This window comes from Strongylocentrotus purpuratus, unplaced genomic scaffold (assembly GCF_000002235.5).
Source record: "Strongylocentrotus purpuratus isolate Spur 01 unplaced genomic scaffold, Spur_5.0 spur5_contig_841, whole genome shotgun sequence".
Classification (NCBI taxonomy): Eukaryota; Metazoa; Echinodermata; class Echinoidea; order Camarodonta; family Strongylocentrotidae; genus Strongylocentrotus; species Strongylocentrotus purpuratus.
In genome coordinates, this window is record NW_022145548.1 from 388,537 (window position 1) to 412,994 (window position 24,458).

At 36.6% G+C, this 24,458-nt stretch overlaps 2 protein-coding genes and 2 long non-coding RNA genes across 4 annotated transcripts; 3 read left to right on the forward strand and 1 right to left on the reverse strand.

Moving 5' to 3' along the window:
- Positions 1–1,429: 1,429 nt before the first annotated feature.
- On the forward strand, positions 1,430–4,107 carry LOC115925354. The gene is made up of 2 exons (XR_004064656.1): positions 1,430–2,031; positions 3,669–4,107. It is a non-coding gene; the product is annotated as an uncharacterized LOC115925354 (long non-coding RNA).
- A 4,683-nt stretch (positions 4,108–8,790) lies between these two features.
- Positions 8,791–10,769, reverse strand: LOC115925361. Its single transcript, XR_004064657.1, has 2 exons — positions 10,596–10,769; positions 8,791–9,621 (listed from the first exon to the last, which is right to left on the reverse strand). It is a non-coding gene; the product is annotated as an uncharacterized LOC115925361 (long non-coding RNA).
- Positions 10,770–15,385: 4,616 nt separating this feature from the next.
- Positions 15,386–15,727, forward strand: LOC115925408 (venom protease-like). The gene has a single exon (XM_030989166.1). It carries the CDS (start codon positions 15,386–15,388, stop codon positions 15,725–15,727), a length of 342 nt encoding a protein of 113 aa, XP_030845026.1.
- Positions 15,728–23,126: 7,399 nt separating this feature from the next.
- LOC762361 (nociceptin receptor-like) lies at positions 23,127–24,146 on the forward strand. The gene has a single exon (XM_001197909.2). The coding sequence runs from the start codon at positions 23,127–23,129 to the stop codon at positions 24,144–24,146; it is 1,020 nt and encodes a 339-aa protein (XP_001197909.1).
- Positions 24,147–24,458: the final 312 nt, after the last annotated feature.

Below are 24,458 nucleotides of genomic sequence, written 5' to 3' on the forward strand. Positions count from 1 at the left end.
ACCACTATGTGATAATAACATTGTTCAAAATTTGGACGATTAATTACATGAGTTTTTCTTTCCCATTTCCTTATTCAAGGAAAAGACGCAGGCAGATAAGAATATTAATGAATGGCAAGTTAGCACCGGCGCACAGTGGATTTTGTGTTTGTTTACGAGATTCCTAATCATATTTCGGTATTTATCCCCGGGCCCACCGCACAGTGGGCCAGGGAGGAACCAAAGTGCGCCAAAACTAATTTTGGGTGATTTATTTTTGTTATTTCCAGAGGAAATGTTTAGATTTCCTGAGATTTCCACTTTAATTTTATTACCAACATTTTCTCTGATGGCTAAGATTTAAGTTGCCCGTTGTTATGTTAGAGTCAATTTTCCTTGCAACATTGCCCCGAAAAATGTGTTCCGCGGTGTCAGAACAAGTGTCACGCGCCCCACACGCCGTAATTTATGACCGCGAATCCTTCATGATTCAGCCGCGGACCAAAATAAACACATTTTCGGCGCTTTTTCTGGACGCGGGTGCATAGCCAGTTATGTCGGGAGTGACCCCCACCCCCGGAGGCGTCATTCTTTTCACTGCGGCACAGATTGGTTTTTTTTTTAAGTGGTCTTGATTTAACCCTAACCCTAACCCTAAACTTTCCCATAGGCTCAACACGCACCTGACCCCATCTGTGCCGCAGAAAAAAATAACGCCCCGAGCAATAAGCGAGTTCGTAATAGCCACTGGAGTCGTATGACGTAAACGTGTCATAGGTCACATAAACTTATCTCCAAAGCTTACTCGCACGCTCTGCGTAATCTTCATTAGGACTACGTGAAAATTTGTGCGTGCTCGTCCTTTAAAATGTATGTTTTACTGACTGATCGCCGTGATTTCTATCTTTTTATTCATCGAAAATTCCTACAAGAGTTGTTGAAATGGATTAGGAGGCTCCTTCGATTTGCAATTGCAAGAATACCTATCACTTGAGAGTCAGAGGAAAGAAGCAAATGACATTTTATATGGCTGAAATAGCCTGAATACAGATTTTGTTCTTCTTCTACCGGTTCATACTTTTATTTTGCATACGTTATAACATATTCATCATTCCTCCTCCTCCTCCTATTTTCTTCTTCTCCTTCACTTCTTCTTTTTCTTCTTGTACTTATTATCATTGCTATCATCAGTTAAATGTTATTATTATTATCATCATTATTATCTATTTTCTCTTCTGTCTGTGTATATTACTACATTAACGTAATCATTTTGTACATGTATGTCGGGGACCCCACTGGAAATAGGCTCTCGAGCTTTCGTCGGCTATCCTAGCTGTTCAAGCTGACTTAATTTTGATCTGTTATTCTTGTATGTTGAAAGCTTGGCGAAAAAAAAAAATCAATCAATCAGGAGCATATTCCTCGGGGTTACGGTCCCTTCCTATGGATCTTAAAGGACAAGTCCACTCGAATTTTCAAAAATCATAGCATGTTGTAAATAAATCAAAGGTTAAAACTGCCAAATATCACTGCTGTACTTCAATCGGTTGATTTTTAAGAGCGATTTCTATTTCGGTTATTTCTAGCAAAACATTTAAATTTGCCGCACCGATGTCAGATTGTTGATCACGTGATGTGACGTATGGTCCTCACAACTAAGCGCATATCTTACATTCTGACTAGTCCGTCAAGATGCCGCTGTGCCAGGCGTACGGGTGTTCCAATCGGCCAGGGTATGGGAGTAAAAAAAAGTTTCTTTAGCATCCCAAACCCATTGCAAGACAGGGAGAGATGTTCTCAGTGGTTGAACAATATTGGGACGAACAAGTTTAATATACGGACATATCAATTTAGCAAAAATAGAGTCGTTTGCGAGGACCACTTCGAGGCTGATTGTTTTCAGGAATTCGGGCGAAGGTGATGAAGTACGAGGCCCGAATGAAACTACTACTAAAACCCGATGCCATTCCTACCATCTTCTTCCACCGTCCTCAACCACCATCCAAGAGGAAATCAACAACACGACGTCGGGAAGAGTCTGAGCGTCAAAAGGTAATGTTCTTACAAAAATATGATGAAGTAAACAATTAAAAAGTACATCCACAAACGTAGATCTTGGCTTCATTCAGTAACCGTATCGTACGCGATGCCTGCGTGCCCGGGCCGCTCAGGCGTAGATCTACAGCGTCGTAGGTCTATGCGTGCGGCCGTGCCATGTGCATGTTGCTGCTAGTATTACCTACCGGTACAAACAATGCGCCAGAAATGATCATTTACACTCGTCTAAATTATAGGTTGACCTTAGTAGCGCTGTGGTAAATATGACAAAACAGATGACAGATGACAAAATACTAGCTTTCCTGAGATACATTGTAGGCCTAGATGTTTTCCAGACTAAAGCGCAAATTATTTGTGAGGGTGTACTTATTTCTGTGGAATACTGTCTGTAGATGTAATAATAACCTGAAACATTAATGATATTATTAGTAATAAATAAGAACCATGTTAATGATGACAAAGATGATGAAAATATTTGGTTTGGATGTATGTCTGATCTTTGGAAGACAAGCTTTAAGTCAACTGTCAATTAGTCATCTATTTTTGGCGACGAGTGTTTATTTTATTTGCATGCATTATTAATTATTTCACCTCCAGTTTAAATGATTCAATTTCACATAATATCACATTCACTAATCACTATGGACATGACACAAGAATCAACAATATTTGTGTTCAGTGTTCTTCAAAGAAGCTAATCCCTAAATGCACAAGTTTATGTACTGTTGTTCAGTACACTACAGTTAAGGATGAACTTATTTGAAAAACATTAAACACAAATAATGTCTTTCAGAATCTATATTTAAAAATAATAATGTACTTCATAGACATTTTGCCCAAATTATTGGGCTATATTTTGGAAATCTACCGGAGCTAGACGGAAAATGATTCGAAACCGCAGGAAATTGCTATGGCTACGGCCTTTTAGTCAGGAATGGCGGGGTTTCTTGTGTGTCGCTGTTCCATTGTGTGGTGCATACAGTAGTCCCAAGTGTATTTATTTGTGTCAGCTTTTTAGTTTTTGTTGTCGCAAATCGACAGCAATGTAAATAAATCGACTGCTGACACTGACTGCTCATTAGTCATTGCTATTTATTATAAATCTAGAACAAATGATATGTTTTAAATGTATATTTACAAGGGTTTAAACATGTTAAGACAAGTAATGAAGGGGTTTGATAACTGTGGTCGAATTGTAAAGAACTGGAATCCTTAGCTGAGCTGAGCTGGATATTAGAATGACAAATTACAGGATAATTAATTTTATTATTTTGGTATTCTCAAACTTTGGTTCTGCCTTCTGGTCAACTCAAACCTTACAGCCAGCCACAGAAATAAGCAACAATTCCTTGTGCGAGTTGTATATATTATGATTATGAACAGAGCAGAATTAAAACAAAAAGCCGAAGTTAAACACTTACATTTTAGAACTTGTGCACATCTTGAAAAATGAAGGGAAAACTTCATGAATCTGACACCTGTAACTTGTTTTCATTTAAAAATAAATTTGAAAGCAAGCCAGTTTTGGCTACCATAAATGGCTAGCTACTTTGATAAGTTCTTTTCAAATCCCCATACATTGAACTAAGCCATTTTATTCTTCTTATCATTTGTTGTTGTTTTTCTGACAGACGCACTTGACCATCGAAGCTTGCGGGACTTTGACAGACATCACACATCAGTCTCCATTGCATTCCTGGATCAACATTTGCTGGACTGAGTGGACTCCAGGCCTTTGTTCGTTTTAATGGTTATTAATTTGAAGACTCATCAGCAGTTATGCTTCACGTTGCAACAAACAATCTTGAACGGGGAGTTTGGGAGAAGGACGAGAAGGATTTTGTTCAGCTTAATCCTTTCAATAAAACAAAAATCTCTGATACTCCCAAAGTTCCAAGGTGGGATTCCAGAGCTTCACACGAACAAAGCATTTATTATATTAATAGAAACATGACTGAACAACAATCATTTGTTGTTGTTTTTCTGACAGACGCACTCAACCATCGAAGCTTGCGGGACATTGACAGACATCAATCTTCGTTGTATGAAGTAGCATTTACCGAGGAAGAAGAAAGAAGAACTGTCACCTTTATACAATTTAACAATATTGAACTCTAATAATACTTTTATTCTCAGCGACACATTGTAAGCGTGTGATGGTCTCAATATAAATGTCAAAGTCAGTTCATAAATAAAATATAAATATTAGAAAATGCAAATTTTATTCCTAGTCCTATCGCATTTATTATTAGAAGTAGTGTTAAATAATACATTTTTTGTTTAACCGTTGTCTGTTTACTAGGCTATTCAGAAGAAACCAGAGCTGGTTTTCTTCTGGGTTAGTTAGCATGAATTTTGATTAAAGAATGTAAATTACACAGACCTGTTAAATAATAGCCCCCCACAAAAGAAAAACAATTTTTTTTTTAAAAGATATTTTTTGCAGATTTGTATTTCATCCAGAAATAGTACCTACACAGGGTAAACATAATATAAATAGTCAAGCATTGACATTTTTTGATACGTTGGTGATGGTGATTGTGATGGTGGTGATGGAGACGGTGGAGATGATGGTGATGATGTCAGTGGTGAAGGTGATTGATCATGATGGCTATGGTGATGATGATAATGATGACGGTGATTATGATGATGGCAACGGTGATGATGTCAGTGGTAATGGCGATCATGATGACGATGATTATAGTGATGATGGCGAAGATGATATTGATGGCAATGCTGATGGTGGTGATGATGAGGGTGATTATGATGGCAATGCTGGTCGTTAACGGTTGGTGGTGATGATGGCAATTAATGGTGATGTCGGTGGTGGTGATGATCGTGATTCGTGATGGCAATGATGACGGTGATTATTATGGCGATAATGATCATGGTTATGATAATAACGATGATGATGACGGTGATTATGATGATGGAGATGATGATCATGATGATGACGATGATGGTTGTGATTGCAATGCTTATGGTGGTGATGATGATGTAGGTGGTGACGGCGATGATGGCTATGGTGATGATGATAATGATTGTGATGGCGATGACGATTGTGATAATGATGTTGAAGATGAAAATTAGAATTCTTCAAGTTATATTTGAGCCCTTCAGCCCACCGCACACTAATATTTCTATCCGAGGGTCAAACAAACCCCGAAAATAAATTTTCAGATATATATATTCCGCGGGTCACTTTAAAACAAAATCAAACAGAAAAAAGAATAAGGGAAAGAATTTTGTAATATTTTATTTCCAGGAATACACATGAACTGGAGTAACACAATTGACAAAAGAACTATGAAATAAAATATTACCATCCTCAAATGTTTGGGAATTACCAAAAGAAATTCCTGTTTAAGGCTCTTCTCATTAGCTCATGGTTTACAAATATAAAAACACATTTCAGAACTTTTACAACCATGAAATTATTAGCAGGGATGGGAACAATCATATTTTCAATTTTAAATCACATTGCCCCCCCCCCCCCCCAAAAAAAGAAGTTTGTATTTACACAAACATACATTTCATACAAATAATGTGTCTTCTTTGTTAAAATGATATCAAAGCCTGGCCAAAAATAGCCTATATAGACACTTAAATCCCCTCTTCTGTCCCTAGAGCTGGTATTCTATATTGTACTTGATTGTACTTGTGTGCGTATCTGTGTCCATTTTGTACTTTCCGTTCACTTCTACAAGTATGTAGCGCATGAATATCGTACACAATAATAAGTATGTGGGGCAATGCAAAGCCTCTACGACCGGGGGTTACGCACACGAGAGTAATTCATGAATATCCTTAATCTTCGTCTATCTTCCGTGCGTGATCACGTATAGCGCGCAGACTGGTTGGACCGCGAATCGACGCAGAGTTATATATAACGTGGTATCCCCCGGTTGGTCTCGATGCGAAACGCTCGTCGATCGGCCATGTCGTATTTTCCGCCGAAGTCTATTATGCATCAGCTACTACTTTGCTAGTTCCTGACTGGTATTGAGACAAACATTGACAGGAAGTATAATATTATGTTAGGAAAATATCTACATTATGTGGTAAGCCAAAATTCAGCGAGACGCACCCCCAATAAAAATGGTTATTTAACATGTATATCCGACTCTTCAAATATTTTTTTTTGCAAGTTTTATTTGGTGTTTTTTTCACATTTTCAAACTTCACTCACTATTTATTGAATAGTACATTATAATGTTTATAGTTCTGGCTCAATATTCATGACGAATTCAATGTCATTAAATGAATCCTGAGCATAGCAGAAAGATGAGAACTGTGCCATGTTTTTGCTTATTACGTATTCATGAGGAGCAAAAACGTGCATACGACTTGAGTAAATACGTGCGATTTGGCGAGCGCTGCGGTCTGACTAGTTCGCGTTCGCGAATGGGCATCGTCTCTAGCTCTAGCTCTAGCTAGCTCTGTGTTGTGAGGACCATCGAAATTGAGTTCGTTGGTGAGGACCCTACGTCACAAAAAATGTCGCGCGATGCATTGTGGGGGAGAACCGGCTCGATCACTAACTTGTTCTTTGCTCATTAAAACAATTAATTAAAAATAAGTCCGAGCTCCATTTTCCAAGACCAAGTTATATTTGGGCTTTTTAGATTTTTGTCTATCTAATCATTAAACCTTTTTAGCCGAGTGGACTTGTCCTTTAACACGCGACAGGGACTCGCACCTCAAGGAATATAATTATAGACATTTTTATGGTGTTTTTAGTCAGATTCTGTTGATGTTAGTGATAAACTATATACAGCAAATATTCATTTAACACCTCTAGGTAACTTAAAAATGATCAAATATAATGACCTCAAAACACTATACAATTATCTATATATTCCTTGTGGTCCGAGTCCCCCTTACGTGTTAAAGTCAGTCCGCAGCGCCCGCGAATTCGCACGTATTTATACAAGTCGTATGCAAGCTATGTACGGTAAAACCGGACATTAAGCAGAAAACATTGGTACATGAAAATTACGATTGCATCAATGTTTCTCTGTAGATTTGTTTCATTTATGTACCAATATAAAGAAGATGGACCAAATAATCCATCTTTACAAAACATTAAGATATTTTTTTTAACGTTAACATGCTTTAAAAAGAGCATTTAAAACAGTCTAAAAAACACAGCAACTTAACGATATGCAGCATTAAAAAAATATATGAAAACGCTGCTGCATCAAAAAGTAATTTGGTTCATTGTGATGATAAATATACAAACTTTCAAACCATCACTGTTTCCTTTGTTTTAGTTCTTTATATCGGTCAGGAACACGGTAAATACAACACCATGTTCATTCCAACATATTCAACAGCGGTGACACAGCCGATATGCGTGGGTCATCAGAGTATGACGTCACCTGCCGACCGGGGGATACTACGTTATATCTAGCTTTGCGTCGATTATCGATGTTCTGTGTCCGTGCGCTGTACATAAACACGCACGGAGAATAGACGGTGATTAGGGATATTCACGTATTGCTCTCGGGTGCGTAACCCCCGGACGTAGAGGCTTTTGTATTGCCCCAGATACTTATTATTGTGTATTATACTCATGCGCTACTTAATAATAGAAGTCTACAGAGAGTACAATTTGGATGCGGATACGTACTCAAGTACAATCAAGTACACTATAGAATACCAGCTCTAGAGTGAATAGGGGACAGTGGGGAGTGTTTAAGTGTCTTTATGCTATTTTTGGCCAGGCTTTGATATAATTTTAACAAAGAAGACACATTTTCTTTCTCAAATGTTTATTTGTGAAAATACAAACTTTCGGGGGGGGGGGGGGGGGGTTGGGGATGCGATCGGCATTGTGATTGAAAAATGAAAATATGATTGTTCCCATCCCTGCTGATGAATTTCATGGTTTTATTGCAGGCGGTTGGTTGTAAAAGTTATGAAATGTGTTTTTATTTAAATTGTAAACCATGGACTAATCAATGACAAGAGCCTTAAACATTAATTCATTTTGGTAATCCCCAGGCTTTCTTTGATGGTAATATTTTATTTGATGGTTCTTTTGTCAATTTAAGTAACTCCAGTTCATGTGTATTTTTAGAAATAAAATAATTACAAAATTCTTTCCCTTATTCGCTTTTCTGTTTGATTTTGTTTATAGTGACCCGCAAAATATATATCTGATCATTTATTTTCTGTTTTTGTTTATATGGTAATGACCATCGGATATAAATTTCAATGTGTGGTGGGTTGAAAGGGTGCAAATGAAATTAATAATATTCTAATTTTCACCTTCAACATCATTATCACAATCATCAAAGTCATCATCGCCATCACAATCATTATCATCATCACCACCATCATGATGCCCATTATTAGCATCACCATCATCATAATCAACATCACCCTGATCATCGCAATCACCATCAGCATTATCACCATAGCCATCATCATCATAATCATCATCATAATCACTGTCAGCATTATCACTACAGCCATCACCATCATCACAGTCAGCATTATCACCATTAATTGTCATCATGATCATCGCCATCATCATAATCACCGTCAGCATTATCACCATAGCCATCATGACCATCGCCATCACCATCATCATAATCACCGTCACCACCATAGCCATCATCATGATCATCACCATCGTCATCGTAAACACCGTCATCATTATCACCATAGCCGGTTAAACAAAAAATATATTATTAACACTACTACTAATGATAAAAAATTATAAATGAAATAGGACTAGGAATAAAATTTCCATTTTATAATATTCATATTTTATTTATAAACTGACTTTGACATGTATGTTGAGAACTTGAGACTATTACTTGCATAAAATGTGTCGCTGAGAATAAAAGTATTATCAGAGTAAAACACCTTTAAATTGTATAACGGTGACAGTTCAATCAGTTTTTTTTAATTATTTATAATAAATGCTTTGTTCATGTAAAGCTCCGGAATCCCACCTTCGAAGTATCAGAGATACAAAATGTAATCACTTGAAATGAATTTTCCTTTTACTGAAAGAATAAGCTGAACAAAATCCTCCTCGTCCTTCTCCCAAACTCCCCTTTCAAGATTGTTTGTTCCTATGCGAAGTCCAGAAAATGCTGATCCAGGAATGCAATGGAGACTGATGTGTGAAGTCTGTGTCTTAGAAGATTTGTTGTCTATGTCCCGCAAGTTTCGATGGTTGAGTACATCTGTCAGAAAAACAACAACATCTACATCTACATCTAAGGTGGTACTGGACCTAACCAATTGGTATATACGTCCAGACTTCCGTGGCATCGCAAACTGTCAACAAACATCACAACTGAGGGTGCAGAGTTCAAAAGTCAAAATAAAAAGGTGCTCATAAAAATACAGTGGGTTGCAGACATCATCTAATTTTTAGATGAAGTAGAGCCACATCAACGCTCTAGCCTGCCTGTGTACAGCTGCGCTGAGTGGTCAATCTGCATGTAGCTCCAAATTTTGGTATTGGAAGACTTGGCCGATGTTGACTCTTTGATGATGGTGGCTGGTAGTTGATTCCATTGCGAAATGGTACAAGGATAGAAGCTGTTCTTGGTATGCTCGGTCCTGGCAAATGACAAATGATAAGAAGGAATATAAAATGGCTTAGTTCAGGTATTTTAAAAGATCTGATCAAAGTAGCTAGCCATTTATGGTAGACAAAACCCGCTCACATTCAAATTAATTGTTTGTAATGAAAACAAATTACAGGTGTCAAATTCATGAATTTTTCCCTTCTTTTTTCCGCATGTGCACAAGTTAAAATTAAGTGTTTAACTTTGGCTTTTTGTTTTAATTCTGCTTTGTTCACATTACTCGCACAAGGGAAATGCTGCTTATTTCTATGGCTGGTTGTAAAGTTTGAGTTGACCAGAACCAAAACAAAAGGCACAACCAAAGTTTGAGAATCCCTAAATTAATCTGAGTCTGACCAGACGCCAGAGTCACTGTTTAACTCTCACAGTTGACTGTTAAATTCGTGTCAAAATAAAATGGATTAAGCATAAATATTATCAAGAAAGCTTGCTAATTTAATGGGATAGTGCATGATGTAATTGTAAGTCGAGGGCCCCAGATCAGATATGGCTTTGTTTTATGCCGGATCGGTACAGAAAAGGCTATGTATGGGACCGGTACGCGGTCACGGTGATGACTACGAAAGTGCGGCCATGTGTACTCTTTTCGCGCCATATCGGCAAAAATGAGTGTTTTTAACGTAGCCGTCACACAACTTCCGGTTGAAAATCGAAAAATGTGTAACTTTCATGGCCATAAAAGCTAATAAAATACACCGTGCATCAATCGAACTCTGCGCTTTTTCACTTCTGCCAACATTGTTGATGTGAAAAATCGAAGAATTGGGGGAAAAACATCTCTTATATCGGTCAGGAACACGCTAAATGCAAGATAATGTCAGAATACCTCCTACGAAAGAAGGAAAATATGGACACATTTCAATGAATATTTACAATCACTCAGATGCGGTAAAATTAGGAAAATTTCATATCAAAATACGTAGAAAAGTATGGAGATTCACTTACCCCTACATGCTACGCAGCACAGTGAAAAACAAAGCAGCTGTGATAAAGTTTGTTGACCTGTGCAAAAGTCTCGAGAAATCTCGCAAATCGCGGGACACGAAATACGACGGTTTATCGCACTTCCGGGTGCTGTATAAATTTGGTCATTCTGCCTAATTATCGCGGGCGTTGCGGACTGTAGAGGGGGACTCGGATCACGAGGGGTATATTTCTCGTGGCGTAAGTCCCCTCCTATGGAAAATTTGATGATCTTAACGGGCAAGGGGGACTCGCACCACGAGAAATATATAGACAGTTTTATAGTGTATTTTAATCAGATTCTTTTGATTTGAATTTTAGAAATAAACTATAACAGCAAATATTAATTTAACGTCTCTAGGTAACTGTCTGCACGTGGCAGAGTGGTCTTGAAGAGGAGGGAAATGAAGATGAACATCAACGGGTTAATTGCCGTCTCGTATACATCTTGGAGGGGGGACTAGGATCACGAGGAGTCCCTCCTATGTGAAATTTGATTATCTTAACACGCAATGGGGACTCCCACCACAAGGAATATATAAATAGTTTTACAGCGTTTTCTTAATAGGCCTACTAGATAAATTGGCTTGACTAAATAAAGCAATAATATCATTTAAAAAAAAATGTAATGAAAGTAATATTTCGTCTTCAATAACCGTTAAAGGTAAAGACCGGTAGTGGTAGGATTGCGGTTCGAGGGTTTTGGGGTGGAAAAAAATCCATTCAATATTGTTTAAACATTGCCTTCAGAGGTTTAGATGGCAATACTTCAACCTAAGTTCGCAAACAACAGAAATTTAGGCCTATGCCCAAATATTCAATGTTGAAGTGCGTTCGCGATATCTATCGAGGCCGGATCGATATGATAATTTACCAAATATATCAATTAGTAGGCGATTTCCCGGCAAAATTTGTATCATCACGTATTAGTCAAAACATATTTTTTCACATGATTGGTAATAAGAGCTTCCATTTCATTTTGTAAGAGGGGGGGGGGGGGCGTTTCCAAAACTGGTTTATACCTTTAAAAGCATGATGAAATTAATCAATATGATATTCATTTATTCAGCCTAATCAATACTTGATTAAATAAATGCGAATTATAGTTTGCTTTATTTAGTAAAGGACTTTAATAGGCCTACTAGATAAATTGGATTGACTATAAAAAAAAGAGTAATAATCCATTAGACGCGCGCTTATGTTGATATTATTATGGAAGTTAGGAAATGTTTTTTCAGAGTAAAAAGTACCTTGGATCCAAGTCCCTGGTCGCTTGGATCACGAAAATGCCGATATGTCTTTATCGATGATCAGATTCCAAGTAAAGTTTACTATACAGAACCGATTCCCACGTTGAGAAATGATTTTCGGTGACTGATGGGATCATTCACAACGGAAAGGCCAGCACACAAACACTTCCTCTCTCAGCTCTCTTTTTGTTCATGTGACCTTTGGAAAAGTTCGTTCCCGATTTTTGCGCACGCGCAGTATGCAATTACGAACTCGCTCATTGTCGTAGGGGGAATAATGTCAAAGCAAGTGCCTTTTTAATATCATGGACCTACTATACAATACTTACTCCGTATGTGAAATGTTTTAAGGAGTCAGGACGGAAGGAGGCGGGGGGGGGGGGGGCTGGGCTGGAGACTATACGAATTGTGCGCAGACCCCCCCCCCCTCCCCCCTCCATCATGCATGTCAAAACTGATCGTTGATTGTACTATACCGAGCGGTAATATAGATGGAATTGTGAAATAATCATGACTTCTTCTTTTTTTCATTGCAATTCTTTATCAAAACTGTCACAAAGATTGTGTGCGGAGGCTCTCTCATTCACAAGAACTGGATTTTGACCGCAGCACGATGTTTCATTGGAGAAAATACGCTGAGCCAGAATGGAACAACTGTTTATCTTGGTAGGTCTATTGTATTGTAATGTACTGTATTGTATTTGTTCAACAGCAACGATACACATCAAGAATTTTGTTCATTAATATATACCGTGTGAGTAAAAAAAAAAAAGAGGTTACACTAAGAAAACTGTTATTTATGTTAACAGTCAGCTATGAACGAAAGGTTATCATGCATGTTTTGAAAGAGTGTCATATCTTGGATCATTTGGTATCAACTGGTATTAAGAATTGTTGCAATACGAAATCATTTTATATGATATATTTATGATCAAAAGACACTGTAAGTTATCTATCTAAAGAAGTGCACATACAAAGCTAGGAAGTCAAGATATTTGGTTTTATTTACATGAAATCATGAATACAAAATGTAGATTTTATTTAAACAAGAGATGTACTTTACATATCTCCCATAACTATGTACATATCTACAAATAAATTATGCCCTGAAGATAAAGAAATTACAAAATGTATTCGAAGTCACCATTCTAAAGGGAGCTAAAATGATGGCAATTGTAAATTATTGCATATAATTAATTTAGAAAGCTTTTACAGATACAAAGTTGTGATTAGTCAATTCTCGTCACGTGAGCTTCCTGACTCTTTTGGATTTTCATCTCATTTGGTTCAACTTCAACTTCCCTTCGACCCTTGACCGCCCCCTCTCTCTCTCTCTCTCTCTCTCTATCTCTCTCCCTCCCTGTATTTAATTTTCATCTATCAATGAAGTCTCCTCTTTTACTTGTAAATTCCCAGAAATACAAAACATTGCCTGAAAAAAAAAAATGTCGCTTTAAGACATAACAGTTTCTTAAATACATATTTTTGTTTTTATTAAAAAAATGCTGTCTTCATCCGACTTACTTACGACGTTAATTCTCTGTACAAAAGGAATTGCTCGTCTTTTGATTTATATTTTTAGGACTGACACATAGATTGAGGGATATGCATTTTAGGGCCCAGGAGTTCAATGTGATCGAATTGATTACGCACCCGAAATACATCAAGAAACTCGATGGTGGAGAACACAATGACATCGCCCTCTTGCGCTTGGATCGTGAGGCAAGGCTGAATCCCTTCGTACGTACTGTCTGTCTTCCACCAAGTCACCAATCCAGAGGTATATGAAAACGATTTTGACGTATGAAATATGACAGAGTGTTGAAATTGATTTTTTTTAAATATTATCTAAACAGCTTCCTAATGTAAAATTAGACTCCCATTAAATGTCTTTTACACTTTTTATCACCGTTCCAAACGTATTTCTGATATGTTTAAGTTTCCCTCACAACCAGTGATTTTCCACAATATCATGAACAGGTATTTAGGACATTTATTTCTTTTCAATTGCGTTCACAACCAGGCTAATATCAATGGTTTATCAACTTGATTAGAACTTGCGTTTAACTTTTAGAGTTGGAATCATAAAGACTGCTAACTAAATTGTATTTTTGCTCTTGCATGCTAGACTGCCAATGACGTACAGAATCCCTTTAATATAATATAAGCCGTGACAATTTCCCAAGCCTTCCTCAAAGTCAATGGAGCTCGAACTCTGCAATATTTCCTTTTCCTTCAATTTTCACCTCCTTAACAAATAATAATAATAACATTCAGCTTTTATATAGCTGAATATTATTATAAATCTTCTCTTTTATTGATGACGATGGGATGATGATCATGAAAAAGAGGAAATATAAAGGAGACATATGAAATCAGTATTGTTTATTTCTTGCACTGTATACTATGCACAATATAACTATAATCACATTTTTCCCTCCACAGGGATTTTATTGATTTTCATTTGAAATACATACACAAATATATATTCAAGGTAATTTACATAATAACATAAATAAAATAAAATTGGCTTTTCAAGATACAAGTATTGTTGAGCTATAACTATATATGGTAGTCTGTATCTTCTTATGTAAGGTGGGATTACGTTTACATTATAATGCTGAAATGAATTGTTAATAATATATGCAGCATTTGAAATTCATCTCTCTTCTTGGTCACACTCCCCTCCCCTCGCCTCCTCTTTCTCTTAATCTCTCCATGGAAGAACAGAGCCATTAGGTTAATGGTTCTGAAATGGACTATCCAACCGTTTTATCATTCTATTATTGGTATATAACTCTTTGATCTTTATATTGTGTTATTATTTTTTATGATAATTTTCGGAAATAATATAAACAATCTCCCACCTTCCCCCTCTCTCTCTCTCTCTCTCTCTCTCTCATCTTCTCTCTCCCACCCTCGCTCACTGTCTGTCTCTCCATCTCTATCTCCATATCTATCTATCTTTAGCTAGGTTCACACAACTCCGTAAATTAAGTCTAGCTTGCGGTTTTAAAGGCCCACTGCACTACTTGTAGCTACTTGCGCCCTCTATATAACAAACAATGCCTAATCGGTGACCATTGGTCCCCCATGATCCTCTTTTTCTTATGTTAACTGAGAGCTGAGTTGATGAGATAACCACCTGTCCAGTGACCTTGCAGGGCGGTCTAATCCCTCCTGTAAACTACGGCAGATAAGCTTTAAACTTCGAGGTTATCTTGTTAAGGGCCCTTCGGATCGATGCACTCGTGGTTTCGTAAACTATAGGTTTACTCGAAGTTTTAAAGGACGAACGATATTATGGTTTTACATGAGATCTATGAGCAGTACGCAATTAACGTCGATGATTCGCCAAACTTATACAAGAGTTCATGTTGGTTCCTCGATTTCTCTGTGCATGATTATTCGTAGGTCTATTACTATTTTTGTCTTCTTGTGTTCTTCACCCCCCCCCCCCTTCTGCCTTTATGTACTCAATTATTTTCATATCTAGCTAATTGGTACGTGAATCCTCGGAGGATGGCTTTCGTCACAGGGTGGGGTCGTACCAGCTTCAACGGACATAACTCGTTTGCTCTTATGGAAATCATGATACCACCGGTTCTAGATAGTTCATGTCGCAGAGTGATGAACAAGAAAGGGATAGCTATGAAAACGACTACTGAATTTTGTGCGGGATCAGAGAACGGGATGCATGATGCATGCCAAGGCGATTCAGGTGACCCCTTGGTCGTGCAACGGCTAGAAAAATACAGGCAGATCGGGATCGTGAGCTATGGCGCCAGATGTGGTGAAACCTATGGTGTCTACACCAGAGTCTCACACTATGTTGACTGGATTGAGGGAATCATTAATGAGTAGAAAATTCATACATTTATCATGATTTAACCACAACAAAATATATCATTTTCTTGTAAAATGCAGAGACAAAACCAAATTATTAAACGCAATATCAAAGACTTTCTTTATAATAAAAATATTTTAATGAATGAAACAAAGGGCAAGCTTTAAACTATCATCGTCTGATTACATTCATACATGTATAAAGGAACAATTCGATTATTGTTGACATATTTGCAAGATAGCGAATATGTAAAAAGAAACAAACGCATTAAAAAAAAACTAAGACTTTTTTTTAGACATTCATGGTAGAAAATCTTACGTACCTGTAATACACATGCTGTGTAATGCATTATTTTGAACATTCTGATATTCTATGTCACTTTTCAAAATGAGCTTGATGAATTTTGTTCCGTTTAGATATATACTCTTTTACTGCATAATAATATCTTAAAAGCCGAGAGAAAATGTAATGTCAGGTGTGACAGACATAATTTTGCACTAAAACATAAATTGTTTATCCAACAAAATTATGAAATTACAGATGTTAGTATCCAAGGTATTGTTTGGATTATACCAAATATAAAGTTGATAATAGAAAACATTTTTGTAAAACTTCTATCCAAAACGTAGAAGCATAGGGGCACAACAAGAATAAATAAGTGTTTTATCCACTGTTTTACCAAATGTTCAATCTTTCGTTTCCCTTTTTCCAATGCATTTTTAACAATTATTTGACAATTTTATAATGCCACTCTCAAACTTCAGTCGATTATAACATTCCATGGTATCATTAATATTTGATCAACTTCATTATTATAATCAAGACCATAATCAATTTCAAACTGACAAAATACCTTTGATATGCAGGAATAATAGAGTGAAATGCATAAAACTCTTTGTGGGGATTATTTGCCAGTAATTGTGCAATAGGCGTTAATGAATCATTTAATTTTGTAATCAATTTTCAATTATTTCATATTTAATTGTGAATTAACATTAATATTAATAGCATTGAATTTTAAATAACGATGAATACTTGAATATGAATGAATTCACACCGATCAATGAGTATATTTTAGCCATTATAATATATGTTTGTTGTTTTTTTATTTTTATTATCAACAAATTTTAATATTCTTCGCGAATTTGCAATGTTATTAAATTTATTTCTTATTCCATTATGCAATTCAATTCCAATATTTCCAATATTTTCTACCAATGACACAAAATCAACCCTTCGGCATGCCAAATTCGTTATAGTAATGGTTTTAATGTTAATTTCATATTTGTTTTAGAATGTTTTAGTTAAGATTAACATTGCTTATTGATCGAACTTAATGATAATTGCCATTAATATTGTCATTTGATCACTTTTATTTGAATTTCAATGTTGATTGCCTTGACTATTTTAATAATTATTGTATAATTTCTGTTATCATTTTTATACATTGTAAACTGTTGTTTCCATTGCAATTCAGTCTTTGGACTGCGAGAATGGATAAGTATCAATAAAATCCTTCAATCAAATCAATCAAGGAATTATTTAGGTCTTTGGCGATTTCTGTCAACTGGCAACTGCTTATCCACAGCAAGTGATTTTTACTTGTAAAGTACACGGATAGTCTAGAATACTGCCCCTTTTCCCACATTCCTATATTACCCTCCGAAAGAAAAAAATAATCTGTACGAGACAAACCAATTCTATCTTTAGCGATTTAAAAAAGCAAGTCCATTTTCATATAATTTTGTCACTAATTTTGCGTATTCCTCTTGCAAACAAAGTATGGTTTAAAAATGATTTAGTATTACAAAAATATTTCATTGTTAATTCACAATGATCAGATCGCTTAGATTATGCCCTTCAGAGTGTTTTGTGTTTAAAGGATGCCAGGTAGTAAAATAATCAATGTATCATTGAGACAATGTTCGCTGGAGAGCGTCAACATCATAAATACAGACGGACATTTTTTTATCAAAAGGACCTAATATATACGTTACAATATTTTTCTCGTCTTTGGTTTTGGATGCAAAATATTTGAATTATAAAAACCTGAAAAACTGAGGTAAAATATCTCTTTGTATCTAACATTCAGATATATTCTATTCCCAATGTTTTGTAACTCTCGATCTCCAAGTGTTGTAATTATGATTTCTAGTTTCCTTCACTATAAGCACACACTGTAAAAAAATAATAGTCGAAATAACTCAATAAAATTGAGGAAAAGAATTGCCTTATTTTTATTAAGTAACTATTACCTACGGCATCTTAAGTAGAATTTACTTATTTTGCTGAATAAATTTTTACTCAGTTAAATCGAGTTACATTAACGTAAATAATTTAAGTATTGTAATCATTTTAGATAATTTAAAAAAAGCTATGATAGGATTAAATATTGCACGATTTGGTACCCACTACTAACACTACTTCTATTTAAGATTTAACCGTATATATATATCTACCACCATCACAAACTATTACATACGCTTCAATTCGACACATATTGAAAGGCTCCAAATTTTATATATACTTGATCGTAGCATCTTAAAAGGAAAATTGGTTGACAATTTCCTGAAATATCAAGTTTTGATTTGTTTTGAACTGGGTAACAATTAAAAATTGTCTTGTCTTTGCTTAGCCATGTTAAATGAATTAGTAAATGTTTTAAAGTCCTTAACTTTTCATTCAACCACAAAAAAGAATTGTTTTATTTAAAAAAGAGTTTAATTTGGTCTCAATGAATATTCATAAATTATGTAAATATTTCTATTACGCACTGCATCGGTCCTTACTTTAAAAAGATAAGAATAATCAACATAAATTGTTTGAGTAATACGTATAATTTCTGATTTTGAGTTAACGTTACTAAATTAATACAAGCTGAAATTACTTAAAGTTCTTATGTATTTGATTTTACTTAAATATTCCACGTATGTTCTACTAAATTGAAAGTTTGAGTTAGCAAGACTTAAATTTAGTGCGTAAGTGGCAAAACTAATGTTTTCAAGTAAATTCTACATGGAAAAAATACGTAAAAATTACCAATGAACAAATTCTTTTTTACAGTGCATTATCACGTAGCTCTTTGTGGAATTAAAGTTAGTTACCCACCGATTTTCTTTTGGTAATACATGAATAAATACACAGAATGATCTGAACAAACGTCTCGTTTTGTATGGCTCATTGTGAATTATTATGAAATAAAGAGAGAGAGAGAGAGAGAGAGAGAGAGAGAGAAAGAGAGAGAAAGAGAGAGAGAGAGAGAGAGAGAGAGAGGTTGTCTGTTTGCATTTGTGGTTGGGCATGTTTGCCTGTGAGCACGTTGGTGGGTTGGGGTGATGATGATGACGACGGTGATGACGATGATGATGCTGATAATGGTTATCATAATTATGCTGAAAGAAAGGGAAGAAGAAAACATGATGAAAGGAGAAACAGAAGAATAAGAAAAGGAGATATTGTGCAATGACCTGGGGGTGTTTCTCAAAGACGAAGATCGACTTCAAGTTGGATTTAACTATGGCAGGCCATTAATGCCACTGATTGCTCTCACTATTATGATTTTTAGATAATATTTTTTCCTTCAATAATGAATTATCAAATATGTGAATTCTGAAGATTTGTGACCATGATTTGTACGTCTCTTGAGAGACCGATGCCAGTAAATGTCGAGAGCAAACAGTGGCATAAATGGCCTGCCATAGTAAAGTCCAACTTAATTTGATCTTAGTCTTTGGGAAACACCCCCTCTCCCCCGTATATTATGATCACAGGCCGTACCTAACTAGGGAGGTGATAGAGAATGAGTGGAATCAAGCCGCTCTAATGTGACCCTATGCTCCAAGCCGCCGAAAAGTTATGCGCTAATCTGCAACTGTTGACCAGGTGGTGAGATAAAAGAGCGCATGAAATATCAGGATTTAGAATTCCCACATCAGAAAATGGTATTTCAGCAAATGTTCGTTGTCCCTTTCAATTATTTCCCATCAATTGTTGAATGTGTAATGACTTAAACAAGCGAACACAAACTTTTGTAATTTCATCCTTTTTTAACTGCAAAAATACAAGAAGCACGCGAAAGTACACATTAGCAAACTTAAAGCCCCACTGCACTATTTATAGCTACTTGCGCTCTCTATATAGCAAGCAATGCCTTATCGGTGACCATTAGTCCCCATTGTCCCACTTTTCTTTTGTTAATTGAGAGCTGATTTCATGAGATAACCACCTGTCAGTGACCATGATGCAGGGAGGTTTAATCTCTTCTGGCCAAACTTGTGCAGATAGGCATTAAAAGTTATCGAAGATTGTAAATCATGGATCAAATGACGGGACATTAAAACATGCGAACAAATTCGGATTATCCCAAAATATTGAGTTCTTGTCAGGATCTATTTGAAAAATTGTTTGGTGCACTGTTCCCAATACAATCCCCATATAAAGTTTATAATTTACACTGAAATTTTGCCGGTAATTTAATAAATGTGAAATTGGTGCCTGGCCTTCGAAATTCCCCGCAGTGGAAGAGCGGCTCGGAGCATGGAACTCAAAGCCAAGTGGAATTTTACGCATCCCAGTATTACGATTTGGAACTCACGCATGAGTTTGAATAAATTACAAGAGTTTCCACTCCTTCTCTATCACCTGCCTGACCTAAACCACTGAACTCTAACACTACATGTTAGAGTTCAGTGACCTAGCCCCTTCGACTCAGTAGAGTAATCGTGTGATAAACACACTGACAACGAACAGGCGAGTCTATTATAATCTCGAGGGTTACTCATTATGTGTTTTGAGCATGAACTTTCACGTATTCAGTTGTTTTTGCTTGTTATTGAGGGCTTACTAGAGGAGGAGGAGGCTTGGGGCTGCAGCTCCCGCCCCCTAAAAATGTGAAAACAGAATAACAAAATAAGGGTTTAGAGAAAAATAAGGAGAGAGAGAGAGAGAGAGATAGTGGAGTTTTGAGGGAAAAAGGGGAGAGAGAGGAAACAGTGAGAGTGTGTGTGTGAGTTAAACTCAACTATGTCCACAAACTTTCGTTTTGAATTTGACCTGTTATATTGCTGGTACAAAAGGCCTACTTTCATTTGACCCAGTATACGTGGACACAAATGTTTTTAAACCATTTTTCAATTACATTCTTTCCTGATGGAGGAACATGATTTCATTTAACACATCCTTCGGTGGATTTAGGGAGAGAGAAAAAAAAAACTTATATTACAACCCCCCCCCCCCCCCCGTTTTATTCGTTTTTCACCTTCGCTGGATGTCTTCCGAACATGTCTCAAAACTCTCCTCTTTGACCATGATCAACAACTTCTTTGATAATTTGTTATGTAAAAGCGCTGTGTAACAACAGTTAGTTTGTAAGAGCGCTATAGAAATGACTTTATTGTATTGTATTGTATTGTATTGCATTGTATTGTAATGTATTGAAACTCAATTGACGTACCTCGAGTACACTTATACTATGATGTTTTGTAATCTTGTTTATGACCACTTAAAAAGGCGTTGAATAACAGGAGCAATTTGCATTTAGACTTCTTTCTTTTTTAATTCATTTTTGTTTTAATATGTTTTTTCTTGTTTTATCTTTGCCTCTGTTTGGCAATCCAGTGCGTGACGATTTTGGTTAAAAAATGTCTTCAGGCCGGGCATATTAATAACTGTCAGTAGCCTACAAAGCATGTCAGCTCTACTGAAATAGATATTCTTCGCTGCAGTGGTGAATACAATTATCCGGAAACGTGGCGTCAATCACAGCGGATGAGTTGGACATGAGTCATTCAACGATGTCAAATTTCATATGTATTGATTAGAAACTAAAAATACCCACAAAACCTAATGAACATGATCAACAAGAGGCAAACAAAATACTATTATCTAGATCTATTAGGAATAAATCATTGTCAAAATCATTCCACAAATTGGGGTAAAAATAATTATTCCACCATTATGACCAACAGTGTATTTTATTACCAAAGGGGAAAAAAAGATCGATATTAGTCTATTACGCTATTCCAGTCACTTACCCCCAGGGGAATTTGATTTATTTAATTGCTCACAATATTATATACATTTTTGTTTTGCGAAGTGTAAACCAAAATTTCGTCACGAATTAACTGAAAGCTCGCACTAGTACATGATAGAATAGTATTTGATTGAGATTTTTGTTTTAATTCAAATTCAAATTTCTCACTCACTTTTACGTCACTAAACAGTGACAGATCCAGGGGGTGGGATTTTTCACATTTTTGAGGGCCAACAAAAAAATGTGCTCACTACCCCCCCCCCCCCCCCCCCCCCCCCCCCCCCCCCTGAGCGAATTTTCGGCCGGCGCGATTTTCAAATTTTCTCGACCATAAAAAAAAAAAAAAAAAAAAAAAAAATTGGCCCCCCCCCCCTCCCCTAAGAAATCCTATGGTTTTTGATAAAGTCTGGTCTTCCGAGTATTTTATAATACATTCATTTTGGTAAGTAACTTTAACCAAAAAAAAAAAAAAAAACACAACCAATTATATAAGAAGAAGAAAAAAAAAAAAAGAAAAAATGAATAATAATATACAAAAAAGATGAGAAGTAAGAAAAGAAGTAAAAAGGGAAGTGCGTGGATTTTTTCCAACAAAAATCAATCATTCAACCGAAATAATAATTAGCCTTTGAAGACGAACATAATTATTAGCAGCAACACATGCAAACCATGTAGAAATTGATATGTAATTAGGCGACCTGGATATTTATTCTTGAACGAATATCTGATAGAAAAAATGCTCTTTTTAAAAACTATTCATTACTGACCTTGTACATGTTCAGTTGGTATGTTGCCATGGCAATTTTGCGGAAACTGATGCCATCACCGATCACATTGTAATATTACTGGAATTGATTGTTAAAATAAGCCTGAGGCAAACATTATATGTCAAACCTATTGCCTTAATGGCGGTAATGTCAGCAAAACATCACTTACGAATCGAGGTATAAGAAGCTTTGAAAGACCAATTGAGCAAACGTATCGTTAAATTCAGTGGTTACCATGGCAACACCTTCCTCTTTCTTGTCGACGGTTAAACACTATGGAGTTGCATTTCATATCGATATTGTCTGGTGCGTGAATCTCTAGATGATTAACGGAAGAGTATTCTGTTCACCTAAAATGATGTTCTGTTTACCGAGTTGTCAAATTACGACATTGAAGTAATGTTGCTGTCAGCAATATTTAGTAGAAAGAGTGTGCATGTCGAAGTAAAACCGAACTGATATTTCATTGCCTAGGTGAAATATTCATCTCCAGTTTTAAGGGAAGCCGGAAAAACAGTAATTTCTGTTCATAATTTATTTAGATCAATACTATACTACTTCTTAAGGATTGTGTAAAATTCTTCGCAATTTGATTTTGATAACTAGACGATTACAGGAATGGATCTGACGGGCTTTCAAACATACCCTGGAAATAGCACAGAAACCCCTGTGATACCTTTTCACCATCGCGCTATTGTTGCATCAGTCTTGATTGCTTTGACGATAATCGGACTGTTTGGTAATGGCCTCGTCATCATATCCGTCATCGTCGCCAAGAAGCTTCGTACGGTGACCAACATCTTGGTCGTCAACCTCGCTTTCGCTGATCTTGTCACCTGTTCCCTCCAGCCGTTCCTGAGCTTGGGTCTCCTAAGTCAAACAGGACGATACCCTCTGCACGAGGCAGTCTGCGCAACTGTAGCAGGTGTCATGTTTACCTGTCTCTGTTCTAGTGGGTTTACCTTAGTCGCCATTGCTGTCGTCCGCTGGTTCGTCATCACGAGATCTGTTCGTGCCTACCAGGGGATTCACACTCCAAAGAAAATCGCCACAGTGGCGGTGCTCACCTGGATCCTCTCGGTCGCGTTTATGGTCGTACCCCCTGTACTCGGCGTCGGGACACTAGGGTATTCCGAATACTACGGTCTATGCTCTTTTTTAGATACGAACTCGTATCACTTCTATTCCGTTATATTCCAGGCAATTTTACTTGTAACCGCCCTTGTTCTAAACGTGATATTCTACATACTTATTCTGCGACATGTTGTGCGCCACAACAGGCAGATCCAGAACATGATTGGCATTATTGAAATCAGTAGATCAAGCACTATACATGGTTATCAGAATGAGACTTCGTCCGTGCCTCGAGGTCGTCGACCACCAAAGATCCAAGCCATCAACAAAATGGAGGTCGAAATCACCAAGAATCTCTTCATCGTTGTCTGTGTGCTTATTCTCTGTTTCCTAGTGCACAGCGTGAACTTAGTCATCCCCGGTACGAGCGTAGCCACACTCTATAGCTACATAATCTTACTGGCGAACAGTGTTGGAAATCCGATCATCTATGGACTGAAGCATCCTAACTTTCAAGGGGTCTTCAAGAACATCCTCTGCTGTCGTCAACTCGATCAAGGATGACTAGACCTGATAGGTTGATATGGTGAATCGTTTTTTACTTGACTGAAGACTTTTCGTAGCATGGTTCGCCGAACACAAATATTCCTTGTAGTACATAGATAAGCATACAGTCCCATCTATCCTGAACTATTTGTGGCAAATTCACCATTTCCTGATATGCTGTGTTTGTGACTATATTAATGTTTCATGGTTCACTATGGGCAATCAAATCAAACCATCAATGGAAGAATTTCGTACACTCTTTCCTCCATCATTTTCAAATGCCAACCATTCAGATAATTTCTCCTCTATAGCTAAGTCTTGTCATGAACT